General features: G+C 45.9%; 5 protein-coding genes across 5 annotated transcripts; 2 read left to right on the plus strand and 3 right to left on the minus strand.

Moving 5' to 3' along the window:
* Window positions 1-185: 185 nt before the first annotated feature.
* Window positions 186-871, minus strand: AGABI2DRAFT_76970 (hypothetical protein; the record flags this gene model as incomplete). Its single annotated transcript, XM_006455761.1, has 2 exons — window positions 186-515; window positions 563-871. Coding segments are annotated over 2 exons (639 nt in total), but the record flags the coding sequence as incomplete, so codon positions are not given.
* Window positions 872-3,082: 2,211 nt separating this feature from the next.
* AGABI2DRAFT_54409 (hypothetical protein) lies at window positions 3,083-3,370 on the minus strand (the record flags this gene model as incomplete). The annotated part of the gene is made up of 1 exon (XM_006455762.1): window positions 3,083-3,370. A coding segment is annotated over one exon (288 nt), but the record flags the coding sequence as incomplete, so codon positions are not given.
* Window positions 3,371-3,483: 113 nt separating this feature from the next.
* Window positions 3,484-4,181, minus strand: AGABI2DRAFT_121746 (hypothetical protein; the record flags this gene model as incomplete). Its single annotated transcript, XM_006455763.1, has 2 exons — window positions 3,484-3,635; window positions 3,707-4,181. The coding sequence occupies 2 exons, from the start codon at window positions 4,179-4,181 to the stop codon at window positions 3,484-3,486; spliced, it is 627 nt and encodes a 208-aa protein (XP_006455826.1).
* A 1,422-nt stretch (window positions 4,182-5,603) lies between these two features.
* Window positions 5,604-5,960, plus strand: AGABI2DRAFT_76946 (hypothetical protein; the record flags this gene model as incomplete). Its single annotated transcript, XM_006455764.1, has 1 exon — window positions 5,604-5,960. A coding segment is annotated over one exon (357 nt), but the record flags the coding sequence as incomplete, so codon positions are not given.
* Window positions 5,961-8,074: 2,114 nt separating this feature from the next.
* On the plus strand, window positions 8,075-8,647 carry AGABI2DRAFT_43500 (hypothetical protein; the record flags this gene model as incomplete). The annotated part of the gene is made up of 1 exon (XM_006455661.1): window positions 8,075-8,647. A coding segment is annotated over one exon (573 nt), but the record flags the coding sequence as incomplete, so codon positions are not given.
* Between the last annotated feature and the right edge of the window lie 6,974 nt (window positions 8,648-15,621).

The raw sequence follows: 15,621 nt of genomic DNA on the forward strand, positions 1-15,621 counted from the left end.
GCAAGAGGAGAAAGAACGTACCGGCGCGCTATAATTACCAACGAGTAATGACTGGCCGGATTGGCAAAAGTATTTTCTTCCGCACACTGCTAGTACTGTGCTCTTGATCAATTTTTTGAATTTGGCGTATTTTTGCTAATAGTTGGGTTCTACCTCGAAGATAAGAGATTAATTCATTCGCTTTATCAGCAAATGATATCATAGAACCCGTTTTTGCCATACGAAAGTAGTTGCCAATGACAAGAGCAACCTATGTGAACATTGAATGTAGCGTAATCAAGCAAAGAGATAACAAATACCTGGTGAGCATAACAACTCGGCACCATCAACTCCGGAGAATCTTTAAGGGCAAGTTTACGAGCCTTCAGAGACTCGCCTGAGGAATCTGAACATATTGCAATAACTTGAACTCCCCAGTTCTTCTCTAAATCTTGACGGACATCTTGTATCACAGTATACAAGTTAACGGCCGTTTTTGGTTTGTTTGACGCATCATAAACATGAACGGGGTGAACCTATCACTCGTTCAATTAAATTGTTAAGGCAGTATGGTTATACTCACCTGCCGTTTATCAGTTCCAACCATAAAGCCAATATAGTGTCGAAAATTGACTCCTGTCCATCCATCACATTGAATCGTCACCAATGATCCCTTACTCTGTTCAATTGCTTGTTGGCGGTATTGTTGGACTTCATCGGGTATCCATCGATTTGCGAGAGTGTTTCGGCTGATTGTTGGTGCTTGAGGAAGATACTTTGCGCAAAATTTCCTCCAGACTGGATTTTCTACCCAAATAAAAGGAAAGCCGCATGAAGCTGTCATACGAGCTAACCAACGGCAGAACTCATCCTTTTCATTTTGGGTCCACTGTTCTGGGCCTTGCGAAAATGATGCAACGCGAGATAGGCCCGAAGCGGTGCAGATACGTTTGCTTAAGGGAGGACCAGTAATGATTGGACTAGAAGGAAGTACGGGTGAACTTGAATTTGAGGGCGTGTTTTGAGCACTCCCAAATGGAAAAAAATTGAGAGTGTTTAGATCAGGAGTCAATGGACTCGGGGAAGCAGATATGGTAGCTGATGATACTGTATGGGTAGATTTGGTGTTGGAAGCTGACTAGATCCAGCGGAAATATATGACGAAGATGGGACAGAGAGCCCGATGTCGGAATCTTCAGCATATTGTTCATATGTGCGACGAACACCTGCATGTTTAGTAGGCTTATCAGTTTTGACGATTCCGAGGCGTATGCAATTTTGAAGTCCGAGTAGTTTGTCATCCTCGGGAGCCAGTGGACAGTTTTTCAGATGCCGGGAGATATTCTCCACTCGTCCTTGCATCCAGACAGTTTTTCCATCGGGTAAGTTTGCGGGGCCATTCCAGACTGGGAATAAATTCAGTCGTTCCAACACTGTTGAAGAATTCTCATCTTCTGTCTCTACAGCTGTTCTCAAGCCACTCTGTACGTCAGCTGTTTGCACAGCTATGATCCTACCTAGGAGGTGTTGAAAGCATCTCTGACATACAGCCTTTGGGTGCTCCAATTTCGAGCCACACATTGCTTCGGGAACTTTGGAGCTCCTTAGTGGGTGTTTCAAGAAAAAAGGCCAGAGATTTAATCGAGGTTGGGTAGCCATGGGTTACAAGTAGATGTGGAAGAGATATGGTATAACGTATGGAAAAGCGCAGCATTTTGAGCTAACAGCGAGTATTGGCCTCGCGGCATCGAACCGGGGTACGCAAGTCATGCGGAGTCTCTTATCAAGTCGAGGCATCAGACCACGCAGGGCTCAAGTGATGGATATACATATATAGTAACTTCCCACACTGATCAGGGATCCAACATAGTCCCACGCCATGCCCGTGGTTGTCCACCGTGGATGTCCACGTGGATATCCATGATCCAGTGGTCGTGGTCGAACACGTCATCCATCATCTTGACAACACTGGTCCATATAGATATTGACTCCTCCATTTTCAAATTTTTTTTTTTTTTTTGTAATCACTATAGTTTATTTCAAAACTACTTAAAGGGTGCCATGACGCGTTCCCCGTACTTTACATCACCTGTACTTATCTACTCAACGAATCCGTATCCAGCTGACGAGGTCGAAGCTATAAGAACAGAGAAAGAAAAAGAAAGAAGAGTGAGTTCGAGTCTGGATACAAGTACACTTAAGTAAACGAAGAAACAGAAACATTCATACACGAGATAAAAGAAAATCATTCTTCTCCTACCCCTTTTCAACACCGCCTGCGACACAGGCTTGACCTCTCTCATCATCGCGCAGAAGATATCTCTCCATCCATCATTTATCTCCCACACGTTCCAATGCCTTACGAACTCGATCGACTCGTTCCTCCATTTTCAATTAATTGTTTGAAAATGTGATCCATCATTGATTGAAATGTGGCTGGTGAGTTTGTCATTCCAAAGAACATGACGGTAGGCTCGTATAATCCATTAGGTGTTCTGAATGCTGCTTTCCATTCATCTCCTTCATGAATTCTGACGTTGTTATAGCCTAGTCTGACATCTAGCTTTGTAAACCATTTCGAATCCTTTAGTTTATCCATGATTCGAGCAATGTTTGGAATAGGGTGAGCATTCTTACTCGTGTTTTGATTAAGATAGCGATAATCTTGACATGGGCGTAGATCTCCTCCTTTCTTTCCAACAAAGAAGAAAGACGATGCCATTGGTGATTTAGATTGTCGGATGTATCCCTTTCATAGGTTTTCAGCTATGAATTTGTCTAATTCTTTTCGTTTCATAGGTGTTAGATTGTAGACTGGCATTCTCTTGGGTTTGAAGTCGGTTTGAACTTCAATTTTGTGATCCCAAGGACGTCTTGGTGGTAATTTCTCTGATTCTACTTTGTTGAATACTTTGAGAAACTTGTGAAATCTTTTCAGGACTGCTTTAGCAGGATCAGATTCCGTTTTCTTCTTTTCAGCTTGATTGAATAGCTGTTGTGAGGTATTGCTCTTTGAATTTATTTCAACGAAGATATTGTTAATGAAGTTGCTTGATGGTCCTCTAGAAAGTGTAAGAGTTGAGTCGTCCTCTTCATCTCTCCATTTTAGAGTTTGTTTTGTCCAATCTATTGCTGGATTGAATTTTCTTAGCCATGATATACCTAAGAATAGTTTGTGGTTTCCAAGCAATACTATGCTTGCTTGTATCATCATTTTCTTGTTATTGATTTCGATGTTGAGTAGGACATAGTGTGTGCATACTCCTGATGCATTTCTTGATCCATCAGCATTCATGGTATGTTTGACTTTCTTCAATGGAAATTTTGGTAAGTAATACTTCTCTATGAGTTTGTGATCAATAAATTCTCCTGCTGCTCCTGAATCTATTAGTGCGGTTAGTTTAATAGGATTATCGTCTTCAATGTGAATTTTAATTGGTGCTAGAAGTGTTGTTCCTTTAGGTGACTGAAGATCTATCACATCGATTGGATCTTCAGAAGTACTCAAAAATTTCCGTCTTTAGAAAATTCTTCAAAGTTGTCTTCTTCTTCTTCAATGTTGTAGACCATAGCATTCGGATCTATGGGTTCCTTCTTTTTCCAAGTCTTTCGCTTCTTAGGTTTTCCGTTTCCTTGTTTCTTCTTTCGATCTGTTCCTGGATTTCGGTCCATGCTTGTTCTTCCTCCTTGCTTAATATATAGCTTCCTTGCACGGCAATCTCTGTACCAGTGTCCTTTCTTGTGACAGAAGAAACATTCTCCTCATTTGAGAGTTGCTCGTTGTTCATCTGTGAGGATTGCATTAATAAATCCCTGTACCGCTTGCTTAGGCGTTTGGGTTTGGGTTCTTCGTTGTCTGATGAAATTGACTTCTTCATCATCGCTGTCTTCGGATTCTGATTCCTCTGATTCTGATTCTGAATCTTCGGATTCGTCGTCCAGTCCGAGTTGATTGAGTTGGAAGTAGATCTGGTCAACATCCATGTCCCACTCGCTTCTTGCGGGTTTATGTTGGACTGGTTCGTTGTAGATATTACTGTATCTTGGAATACTCTTTTGAGATCAGTGTTTATTTTTCTTATATGGTTTATGTGATCTTGACGATTGTCCGAAATTGCCTGATGCTTTTCGTTGTTCCATAACAATTCTGAAGGCATTTCTTGCGGCGTCTTTCCACTGGTGTAGTGTTGTTGGGGTGACATCGCTTCTTGAACCTGTACCACTACCTTCCTCTTTTGGAAGTCTCAGTGGCCACTAGTTATGAGTAGCAACAAGCAATCTGCAATGGATATTGACACCGCCGGCGACGACGGTGACTGGTCTGATGAGGAAGTTCCAGAGGGTATGTTCAAGTCTTCTCTTGGGCGTGCTCTACTTCAAGCGGCGGGTCGTATGGAAGACGAACTCGAGCTCCCGGCGTCGTCTCGCATGACGGCGCCAACACCTCCGAGACGTTCTGGGCTACCGGAACCCTCCTCCTCCCTCACTCCCTTGTCGTACGCCTCGGATTTCCGAGGCTTCGCCAATCCATCCCCGGCACCGTTCCCGTCGACCCCGACACCGGCACCGACTTCCACCCCCTCCACTGGTTGTTCCCGCGTCCTGACTGCTGGTCAGAAGGGAATGATCAAGCTTATGAACACCTCGATACTCATGCTTGAGGACATTGAGGCTGAACACCCGCTCTATGAGCAGTTTACGGACTGTTTACTACGGGCAACACACACACTTATCAAGCGGCGCGATCTTGATAGGTATCAGTTCTCTTCTATCGCAGGTATCGGCTTGTTCTCTGAGCAACTTGCAGCGACCATCGGGTCGGTCAATCCCCCGCCACCGGCACTCGAATCCACCCCCCCTCCCCCCACTCCCTCGGGTACAGCCACCCCTTGGCCACGGTCTCCGTCAGCCGACATGGACATGACCCCGCGGAAATCGAAGAAGGCGAAGCTGGCACAGCCGACCCCCCCTCCTCCACCCCAGCCACCCGTTTTTGGAAAGGGTACCTCGGTCCCTTCCAAAAATAACTCCTACGCCAAAGCCGCTGCCAACCGCCTCTCCAAACAGCAGCCCCCGCCCCGTCCTCAGGCTCCCGCCGCTCCCACAGCTGTCGCCACTGCCCCTGCGTCCAAGCCTTCGGGCAGAAAACGTAGGGCTCGTCATACATGCCACGGCGCTTCGCGCCACGGTGTGCAACTCACTCCCCTGGCCGGATCTTCTATCTGCGCCGCCCACGTGTCCCCGGCCATGCTGGCCGAAATCAACACCCACCTCCAGAATGACATCAAGTCTGACGTCATTCTCGAACATGCGGAAGACTCTGGATCCGGCATCTTCATTGCCGCGAGCCGAGTCCCGAACGCCTCCGAGACCGCCTGTGTCCTCAAACACATCCGGCGTCTCGTCACTGTCGCGGGCGTCGTGCCCATCCAATCCACTCCCGTTACTTCGACTTCCTATCTCAAGGTTATCGATGTACTGATGGTCCCCGCTGAGCCGAAGGTTTGGCAAAATGTTCAGCGCAACACGTTCACAAACGCGCTTGCAATTTCTCCGGTTGGCAAGGAGCTTTCTATCGCCATCAAACACGCTGTCCGTTTCATGCGGACTTTGCCTCACAGTGACAGGCCCGCTCTTACATCAACAAGACGATCGTCATTGGCGGTCGCAATTGTCAAATCCGCGGCGCAGCTCCACGGCCCGGCTCAGCCTTGTGCACTTGGTGTATGAGGTGGGGTCATCACTCTTCTGTATGCCGATCAAAAGGCATTCGCTGTCCTCTATGTGGGCTCCCTCATTCCAAAGCCGCCCATCACGAATACTGCGCCCATTCCAAGCGTAATCCTGACGCCCGGTCTTGCGTCAACTGTAGTGCGGCAGGCAAGACGAAACGCGACCACTCTGCAACGGACACTTTGTGTCCGTTTTGGCAGAACCGATTTGATAGGGATTGGCTGAGGCGCCAATTCCCTAAGAAGTGATCAGCGCATGTCAAAACGCATTTCGGGAGTTAGCGCCGGTTTGGCCTACCATCGTTTGTTTTCATTTTTCTATGTCTACTCTCTGCTTGTTTTATTGGACTCGCGTTCCGGTACTAGGTGTGGTCTGTGCCTGACTGTCTAGGTTCGTCCCGGGGTCGCATACTAATGTATCATTCTTTTTCGATCGAACTTTTATTTTTCTTTTTCTCAAAGTTAGCGCTTGACCTCGTCGCGCAGGATATGTTTTCTTTTTCTCTTGGTAACGTGTCATGGCAACCGTATTCTCAGCATGTTGTACATAGTGTTCGCATGTACTTATATCGCTGGAATAGAAGGCTCGAACAGCCACTTGATTACAAAAAAAAAAAAAAAAAAAAGTGTTGTTGGGGTGAATCTGATTGCTTCAATTCGGACGTCTTTATCAAGTCCTTCTGCGAAGTATGCTCTGAGTGCGGTGCTGTCTGGTAATCCTGCTTGTGAGGATAATACTGAGAATCCACTAATGTAATGTTCAATGTATTCTCCGTTTTGTCTATAGCGTTGTAGCTTTTGTTCTGCTTCATATCCTTGTTGGGCTGGTGCAAAGGCCTGTTCAAGAGAATTCTTGAAGTCTGCCCAGTTTGGCGCTCATCGCTCCTTGACCTCTTACCACTACCTTCCTCTTTTGGAAGTCTCAGTGCTAGTCGTCTAGTCGTAGCAATATACAGTGTATCATGCCCGCTCAGCGCAAGAAACAATCTGCACCGGCCCCTACGCCGCACCCGTCCCGTCCCCCACTTCAGGCGCCGTCACCGCCCGCCAACCCCAACGCCACTCGCCTCACTGTCTCCGACATTGGGGTATTACTCGACCCTCAATACGGAGGTCAAATCGTTCTCTCCACCTTCAGGTACGACTCACAGGAGAACAGAGCAATTATGGATGCTGTCCGCAACCGGGGCATTGCCCCCGCGGTCGCCATCGCCAACGCTGAAGCTAGTGCGCTAGCCAAAGGTAAAGTCAAAGGGCCCTCTGGCCAAGTTTCTGGGATAGGAGCAGCCCTCCCGGCTGTCAACACTCCGCCCAGCGCCCCTACCCCTCCTCCTCGTGTGCCGACGCCTTCGCCGCCGGTCCCCACTCGTCCCCCATCCCCTCCTCGCGCACCGTCGCCTTCGGCTTCGGTACTCTCCTTGAAGCGCCCCATCTCGCCGGGGTCTTCTTCATCCGGTCCCTCTGTCGTTGCTGTCTCAGTATGCGGCAGTGATGACTCCTCTATGGCCCTCGACTACGAGGATGCCACCACCCCCCGTCCAGCCTCTCCTGCCGATGAGGAGCATCTGGACAGCAATGAATCCGTCAAAGCTGTTGTTACACTCATCAACAGCGCTGTTGACATTTTCGAGGCATTATCTTCCTCTCAATGGAAGAATTATATTATTGATGCCTTCCCCTCCATCATGGATGGCGATATCAATCGTATCCATTCAACATTCATGGAGAAAATCCCCATTCTCCATCGCATCCTTCCCCCGGCAGTTGAAGCACCTGCACCCGCAGCTGACGCACCTGCTACACGTGTAAATCTGTGGGACGCACAGCCACCCACTGATTCAGCCAAGTCCAAGCCACCGAAGAAGAAAGTCCGGGTCGATCCGGCTCCTTCTGACGTCACCCCCTCGGCAACGGCCCCACTCATGGAAGTGGATGAGCCGGCCGCTCCACCTCCAGTGTCTGGGAAGGCGCCCACCAAACCCCTTCCCCCACCAAGTTCCAAATGCGCGCCTGCACCTGCTAGCGCTCCCCCCGTTTTGTTCCGCGCTCCTTCGGCGCCTCGCAAGAGACACCAAGGTAAGCACACAGCACACCGCGCGAAGCGCCGTGCCATCATCCTGACACCGCCTGCCGACTCTCCGGTTACAGCGGCTTCATTTACTCCCGAGATTATTAATAGTCTCAACAAGCTCATCAAGAATGACATCAAGTCTGATGTCATCCTTACGCATGCCTCGGTTGAAGGCAACGGCATCTGTATTGCCGCCTCCCGCGTCCCCTCTCCCACCGAAATCGCGTTCGTGCTCAAGCACGTTCGGCGGATCTTTCCAAGCCCGAACACACCCATCGCTCACTCCCCCGTCACGTCGACATCTTACTTGAAGATTGTTGACATTCCTCACGTGCCCGCCTCTTCCAAGGAGTGGGCGCTCAAGCAACACGAGGCGTTTACTAGCGCTCTCAATAAATCCCCGGTTGGCGCTTCGCTGGCCAAACTGATCAAACACAAGCCGCGCTTCATGCGCGCCTCGCCTCACTCCGACTCATGCTGGGCATGGGTTGACATTCATGATACAGTGTCAGGCTCCAATGCTCGGCTCTACATTTCCAAGTTTGTGTCCATAGGCAGCACGAACTGTCAGATCAAGGGCGCTCGCCCTCACTCCGACTCCGTTCACTGCGCTCGCTGTCAGCGCTGGGGCCATCATTCCGATCAGTGTCACGCCAAGTGCGCGCGCTGCCCACTCTGCTCTGGCCCTCATTCCGAGGCCAATCACTTCAAGTGCGTCGACGTGTTTAGCGTCGATGTGCGCCAATGCGCAAACTGTACCGCGGCTAAACGCCCAGCGGACAAGCGCTCTCATTCCTCTACGGATGCTAAAGTGTGCCCGTTTTGGAAGAACAGGTTCGATCGTGCATGGCTCAAGTGCCAGTTCCCCGCGCGTTCGACTTAGGAGATATAGACAGCCGTCGCCGGGCTGGGTCGGTGGATTCTGATGGAGAACTGGGAAGGTTGTGTAGCGGTTTAGGAGGGAGAATGGTAGTGGTGAGGACAATTTCTTCTGAGGATCTAAAGTGACTTCAAGTCTGCCTCAACTTCTTACTTTCATATTTGATATGTTTGATTCCGCAAAAGGGACTGCGAGTGCTCTAGCGTTCCGGTATTATGTAGGATGTATTGCCTGACTGCTTGGTTTTATCCCGGGGCCTCTTACGTATGTACTACTATCTCAATTTGTTTTGTTCTTTTCTTTTTCTTTTCTCTTTCTAGATAGCGCTTGACCTCGTCACGCTGGATACGTTTTGTAGTTAGAATACTGTAGTTTGGGGCCTCTGTAAACTGGCAAGGGTAGAAAGCCGCGGGAACGTGTCGTGACACCCGACGTACAAGTAGTTTTGAAATAAACTTACGTTGATTACAAAAAAAAAAAAAAAAAAAAAAGTCTGCCCAGTTTGGATAATTTGGGTGAGTGGCAATAAAATCTGATTTCCAGTTGGATGCGGCTCCTTCAAGTAATCCAAGGGTGTAATTGATTTTGGAGTTGTCCGTTGTAATCCCATAACTGTTGAAATAGAGTTCGAGGGATACCATCCATGGTCTGTATAATCTTGGGTCTCCGTAATACCTATTTGGTTTCGGGTATTTGATGTGCGGTCCTGCTGGTGGTTGTGCCATATTTCCGGCTGGACTTCCTGGGTTTCCTGCTGGTGGTGTTGGTGGTGTTGGTGTTCTTGGTGGCGTTGGTTGAGGGCTTTTTGGAGGGCTTGTGTTCATATTTCCTGTTGGACTTCTGTTAGTTTTAACTTCCTCCTGTGGACTTTCTGTGTCCTGATTTCGAGGTCCTGGATTTCCTTTTCCAGAATCTGTATTTCCTTCTCCAACTGTAGTTTCTGGCCAGTCAAAAACTGACTGCGAAGGTTCTTTATCTTTTCCTTTTTCTTGATGATCTGATTTTGCAGAATGTGTAGCAGATTGTGCTGCTGATTGTGTAGCAGATCGGAGGTTTCTGATTGCTTCTGAGGTTTGTCTGTTAATGTGTTTGTCTTGACTACTTGTTCTGATTATTGGGACGTTTGCTGTTCTAAAGAGTTTTGTGTTCAAGATACTCAGATGCAATTTGTTGCTGGTCAGCATCATCAAAGTAGTAGCTTTTTCCTTCTGTGTTATTGGTATAGTACCACTTCTTTGTCTTGTCTTCCTTGTAAGCGGTTTGCTTGAATTTGTTACTAAAGAATGACTCTGTTTTGGCAGTTTTCATTCAATACCAGACCAAATCTCTGGTATTGCTCTGAATGGTAAATTTTGTTGTGTATAAAACTTATAGGTACAATTCTGTAAATCCGTGGTTAGTGCTCCTTCAATTGGACTCACTATTCCTAGTCTTTATAAGACTCTTCAAGTACAGACCCTTGGTGGTCGAGTGTTTAAAGTCTTCACTGACTGCGAGTACAGACCCTCTTATTGGTCAAGTTTTAAAGTCTTTACTGACTTCAATTGTTATAAGCAATCGTGTAACTAGTCCACCAGTTACCAGTGTTAGTTGATCCTTTTCCGTTGATAAACAACTATTAGTTTTGAGACAGCCTAGTGTTTATCCGCGGTAACCCAAGTTCAACTTTATTATGCACACTCGAACTCTGTCCTGATCACGGAAGAGGAACATTTCTACTTAATGTTATAGTGAACCCGGCCCGGTCCTAAGCTGGGGCGTTACGTTGATAGAAATACCCAGAGTTCTAAAGCGTAACAAAGGAGACCTCCTCGATGAATTGAGAAGAGTAACTCAAATGCACCGTTATAGTACTAAGAGCTTGAGAGCGGTTTATAGAGCTTAGCAATTAAGTCTGACGGTTCAAGCGTATAGTTAGACTAAGACTTTGTATTCAAGTCTCCACCTAACCAAGTAGAAATGTTGTTTCTACACGGTGAAGTTGAGCGACTTATATACTTTACAAGTAGTCTATATATATAACTAAGATCAACTTATTAAGGTACCAAGACTCGACTCGGGAACGGCTCGGGAACGATAAAGAAGTTTTCGTAATACTAAAATAGAAAGAAGAACTTCTTTGAAACAAACGATCATTAATTATAGAAAGCTAAATATGTAAAGTAGTCCGGATCATTAAAGCGGATCAATAAGAGATACAAAACAATCACAATCAGAGACACAAAATATAAGTACAGTAAAAGGTAAACATAATTGTAATTACAGATGAAGTAATTACCATGAGAAATATAACCGTAGATGTCACGGTTCATAACACAGTAGTGGAACAGCAAACTCAACTACCTTCTTTGCCACAGCCTTGGTTAGGATGTCGGCCACTTGCTCGTGTGTAGAAACATACAAAGGATCTATGAGTCCTTCTTCAACAGCCTCCCGTAGCCAGTAGAAGCACAGGTCTAGGTGTTTCATGTGACCATGATGTTCTGGATTCTTGGCTACACTGATTCCTGACTTGTTATCAACGAAGAGTGTCGAAGGAAGTGTGAGGGGAAAGCCAAACTCGGTCAGGATATTCCTAGTCCACTTGATCTCCTTGCCAGCCTCGATGGCAGCAACAAACTCGGCCTCGGTGCTCGAGAGAGTCACAAATGGCTGGCGCTTAGAAGACCAGCCCACAGCAGCACCCGAGACTAGAGTCACATAACCACCTGTAGCTCGACTTGTAGCTTTGCAAGCATCATGAGAAGTGTCAGAATAGGTAGTGAAGAGTTCCTCAGAGTCACTAGCTCGGTAGACCAGTTTGTAGTTTTTTTTTTTTTTGTTTCAATTCAAATTTATTAACCGGTGCCCAAACGCAGACCGGTCGCATCATGGGGTCGAAGACCCCATTCCGCCTATATAATTACAAAGCCCGGAGCAACAAAAGAAAAGAAAAAAGCAGTTGCAAAGAATGTTCTGTTCGTATACAAGTACACTACTAGAGATTTAAAAAGAAACCATCTGTCCAACTCTAACTGATGGCCCTCTTCCGTTTCATGATAGAAAATGGGTCCCACAATAGGATGCATACCTTTCTTCTCTCTTATCTTGTTATCTATATCTCGCAATTGATAGACCTTATCCCGATAGCTTAGCCAATCTTTCTGTAAGTAGCGCGGTTCCGTCATATGATCGAACGAAAACGCCTGAGGATTATCGCACAAGAAGTAGATCAGCCCTTTGACTGTCTCGATCCCTCCATTGTAATGGTTAGAGCGTCGTACGTACCACGAACACTCATTGAGAATATGATCCCGCGTCTCTGGCGCGTTCCTGCACCCATGGCAACCCAAAAGCTGCACATTCTTTAAGAACCGTTTCCGGAACTCATCGATAGGGGCATGTTTGGTGGCGGCACGCACGAATCATGCGCACAAGCGGGGATCATGTGCGATAGTGACTCTGCCATAGTTGCAAAGCCACGGACCCATGTTGATATGGCTAGGGAGGAGAGCGACTCTCTCGTTGTAATCCGTGTTGTTGTACAGGGTTAAAAAGTTATTACCACTGTAACATTCTTTGTTACTCGGCTCCATGAAACTGATTCTCCAATAGTCGATGATGTCATGTTAGAACCTTGCCAGAATGTCACGGCGTCACACTGTCACATCTGTCACATATTTTATTACATAATAATTTCCCTCTGCTGCTACAGTTCGACGGAGGCTAAACTATCGGCATACTGCTAAAATGGCGCAAGCTACAGATCTACCCATTGAACTCATTGATCTTATCTTTTCTTTTCTACCTCCGAACCATGCGGAGCAAGTACAATGGAGAAGGGCGGCGGCGGCAATAGGAAGGGAAAGTAGACCGGTGGGTTGGGACCTATCGGGTCATCAGTGTAGGGAGTGCAGAAGGATGACGTTAGCGATGTGGGACGCAGAGGAGCAGAAGGCGTGGGTGATACAACGATGGTCTGCATGGGGAGCACGCTACTGGGAACTATCCGGGTTCTTCATACTGTGTCCCTGTGATGCGTTGTTAGGGAATTACTTCGGGAATCGTTGGTTTGTGTGAGTGGATTACTGGTTTAGGAGTTGTTTATACTTGTGGACACTTTTATGGTTTGTTTGGTGTTGTTGACGTTTTTATGATCAATTTACTTTTGTTTACTTACTTCTTACTCCACTCTTCTTTTCTCATGTCGAATGTATAAATAGTTTACTTTCTCATACGTACTTCTTTTCCCATGTCAGTATATAAATAGTTACCTAGGGTAGTTGGTCTGTGCGCTGTAGTCTAGGTATATAAAGTAGGTAGAAACTTGTAGAAGACTCCGTCGAGTTCTCTTAGGTTCACGCCTAATACAACTTCTGTCACTTTACTCTTAAGTTCTTAAGTTCAGGTGTGACCTGTGACATCTCAGTCACAGTCACCCTAACACGTCATGCGTAATGTCTTGACGCCGTCTTTCGTGTGTAGGGGACTGTGGGAAGTCTCTGCGTCTGTAATGATTTGTTGTCCTTGTGCTTTTGAAGGGCGCATGAACGTTGCAAGGGATGCAGAAACTCAAGAAGTTATGGTCCGATTCACAGTCTTTGTACGTGTTGAGTCTAAAGCCCACTACTTCAATAGAGAAGTCTGGGTATGCGTCAAAGATATCTTCGAAGGCTGTAGCCAAAGCAATAGACATGCTATGACCATTTGGTTTGTTGGAGAATTCGATAAGGTTTCGGATAGTACCGGGGGATGTGGTATAAAGACAGAGTTTGGATAATGTGTCGTCTTTACGCCTTAGTTTGAAAGTCTTGATGAGCGCTAAAAGTGCCACCCACCCAATCGCGTTCGTCGCCGTAACCTGCCTACCGGCTGGCAACATCTTCTGAGAGATAGTGCTTCTGAGAGATAGTGTACCCTCTTCGCATAGCTGCATAACCCGCTTGGGAATGCCTTCAACCTAGGATTGGGTCTGGAATTTCTTCTGGAATGTGCCACCCCGTAATGAAGTGAACTGTATCGCCGCCGCTCGCAACGATGTCATGCTCAAGCTCATAATGATGTTCCTTGGCGGCCTTTTTGTCACCTTTAGGAACGACCACATATTTGATGCAATCCTGGTATTTCATCAGGAAAACGTAAATCCAACTTTTGTTCAACTTAAATAACTTAAACATGAAAAAAAGTTCAAAATAAGAAAACATTTACTCACAGGTTTTAGAACAGACTTTTTTTCTCCTTTTGAAACTTATTCTGACTTTGAGGCCAAGGTGTAGATGTTCAATCAAGTGATTTCATTGTTGAAAAGAAAGGATAAGTCATACTCAAGTCACAAAAGCATACAATTAAGGCAGATAAGGGACAATAAGACAAGCCAATGTTATGAATTTACCAACCTATAGGAGGGACGTCATCATGCTTACTCATTTCCATATCCCTGGATATACTCTTCTCCACCTACGCTTCTCCCATCATTCATTCCCATGTCACTTTCTCTTTGACGTTACCTTGTTTGTCTTTCCCTTCTCATGATCATTCTTATTGTTCCTTTGATTGATCTTTCATGTTACCGGTTATATCTTTTCCTTCTCATGATCAATCTTCTATTCTCATGATTGATCATCCTCCTTCCTAGTTTATACTTTCCTTCTCACTGATTACTCATCTACCTCGGTCATGGTTACTCAGCCCGTTCTATAGTTAGTTACCTCGGGTAGATAGTCTTAGTATAAGTAAGCGTAGATACTCTCTGTATTTCCCTACGCTTTACCAACTTGCTTTTCCCCTTACTCGCCCTCAAGTCTTTGCCTTCGCTGCAACCTGAGCATTCGCTTTAAGGTCGTAACAGCCAAAGTCATAAAGTCAATTATAAGAGGCTTAAGAGTGAATAAGTCATAGAGAAAGTCATTATATTAGCATAACAAATACAATACATTGTATATAATCTACACAAAAGGATAAGATTGGATGATGAGGGAGTGATGATGAGAAAAGAAATATCCTACAAGTAACAAATGAGTATGAAAACATACAGAGATAGAGAGCACTCACCAGTGACCAAAGAATCCCCAAAATCCTTCCAAATATCCCCTCAAATATCCCCCCAAGTATCCCCTTAAACATCCCCCCAAGTATCCCCTCAAATAAGCCTCCAAAATCCCCCCAAAAAAGCGTCCAAAATAGGCAAAAAAGCGTCCAAAATAGGCAAAAAAGCGTCCTAAACCAGCTTAGAATCAGCTAGGGGAGAGCTAGGAAGGTGAAGGGGATGTTACTTACCATATTACAGGCCTGGAGGGCAAGAAAGGGGGAGGGGGAGGATGGGGAGGGGAAGAATGATGGTGGTGATGAGGAAGGATCAACGGTCATACCCAGTCGAAACTACTTTGAGTTGGGAGGATTTCATTGGGAACCTCTAATTTTCCAATAGTTGAAACATGATTTAGCAATTTATGATGATATCCACAGCATTTTCAATGAAAATCTGTTCGCGTAAATTTCCCTCACTGGATTTCTCTTGATTTCGGTAGATATATGCAGTGCATTTCTGGAAATTTTCATATAAAATCTAACCCAGTCCGTCACAATCTACACATCATTGATTCATAGATATGACTTGATTCTCGTAGATAAATCTTACAGCGCCATTGGGCTATATGGATATATACAGTGAATTCAAACTTACTCTATTCAGATCAATACAGTGAAAATCACTAAAAAATCACAGAAAAATCATGGGGAATCACTAGAAATCCGTTACAATGAGCATCTCAGATGCCAGTGCCAGCTCATCACCCAGGAAATGAGGTGGTAGCCCATCTTCCTCAAATCCTCCAACAAACCCTCAGCAGAAGTCTCTGAGGTTCTGTCGTAAGCCAGTTTCACCCTTGCACGGGCTCTATAGCCTCCCAGCTGAACTGCCTTGGCCAAATCGCTCGACACATTCAAGCTAAAGTTCTGGGTCAATTATAAACTTATACTAG

Source organism: Agaricus bisporus (assembly GCF_000300575.1).
Source record: "Agaricus bisporus var. bisporus H97 unplaced genomic scaffold AGABI2scaffold_11, whole genome shotgun sequence".
Lineage (NCBI taxonomy): Eukaryota > Fungi > Basidiomycota > Agaricomycetes > Agaricales > Agaricaceae > Agaricus > Agaricus bisporus.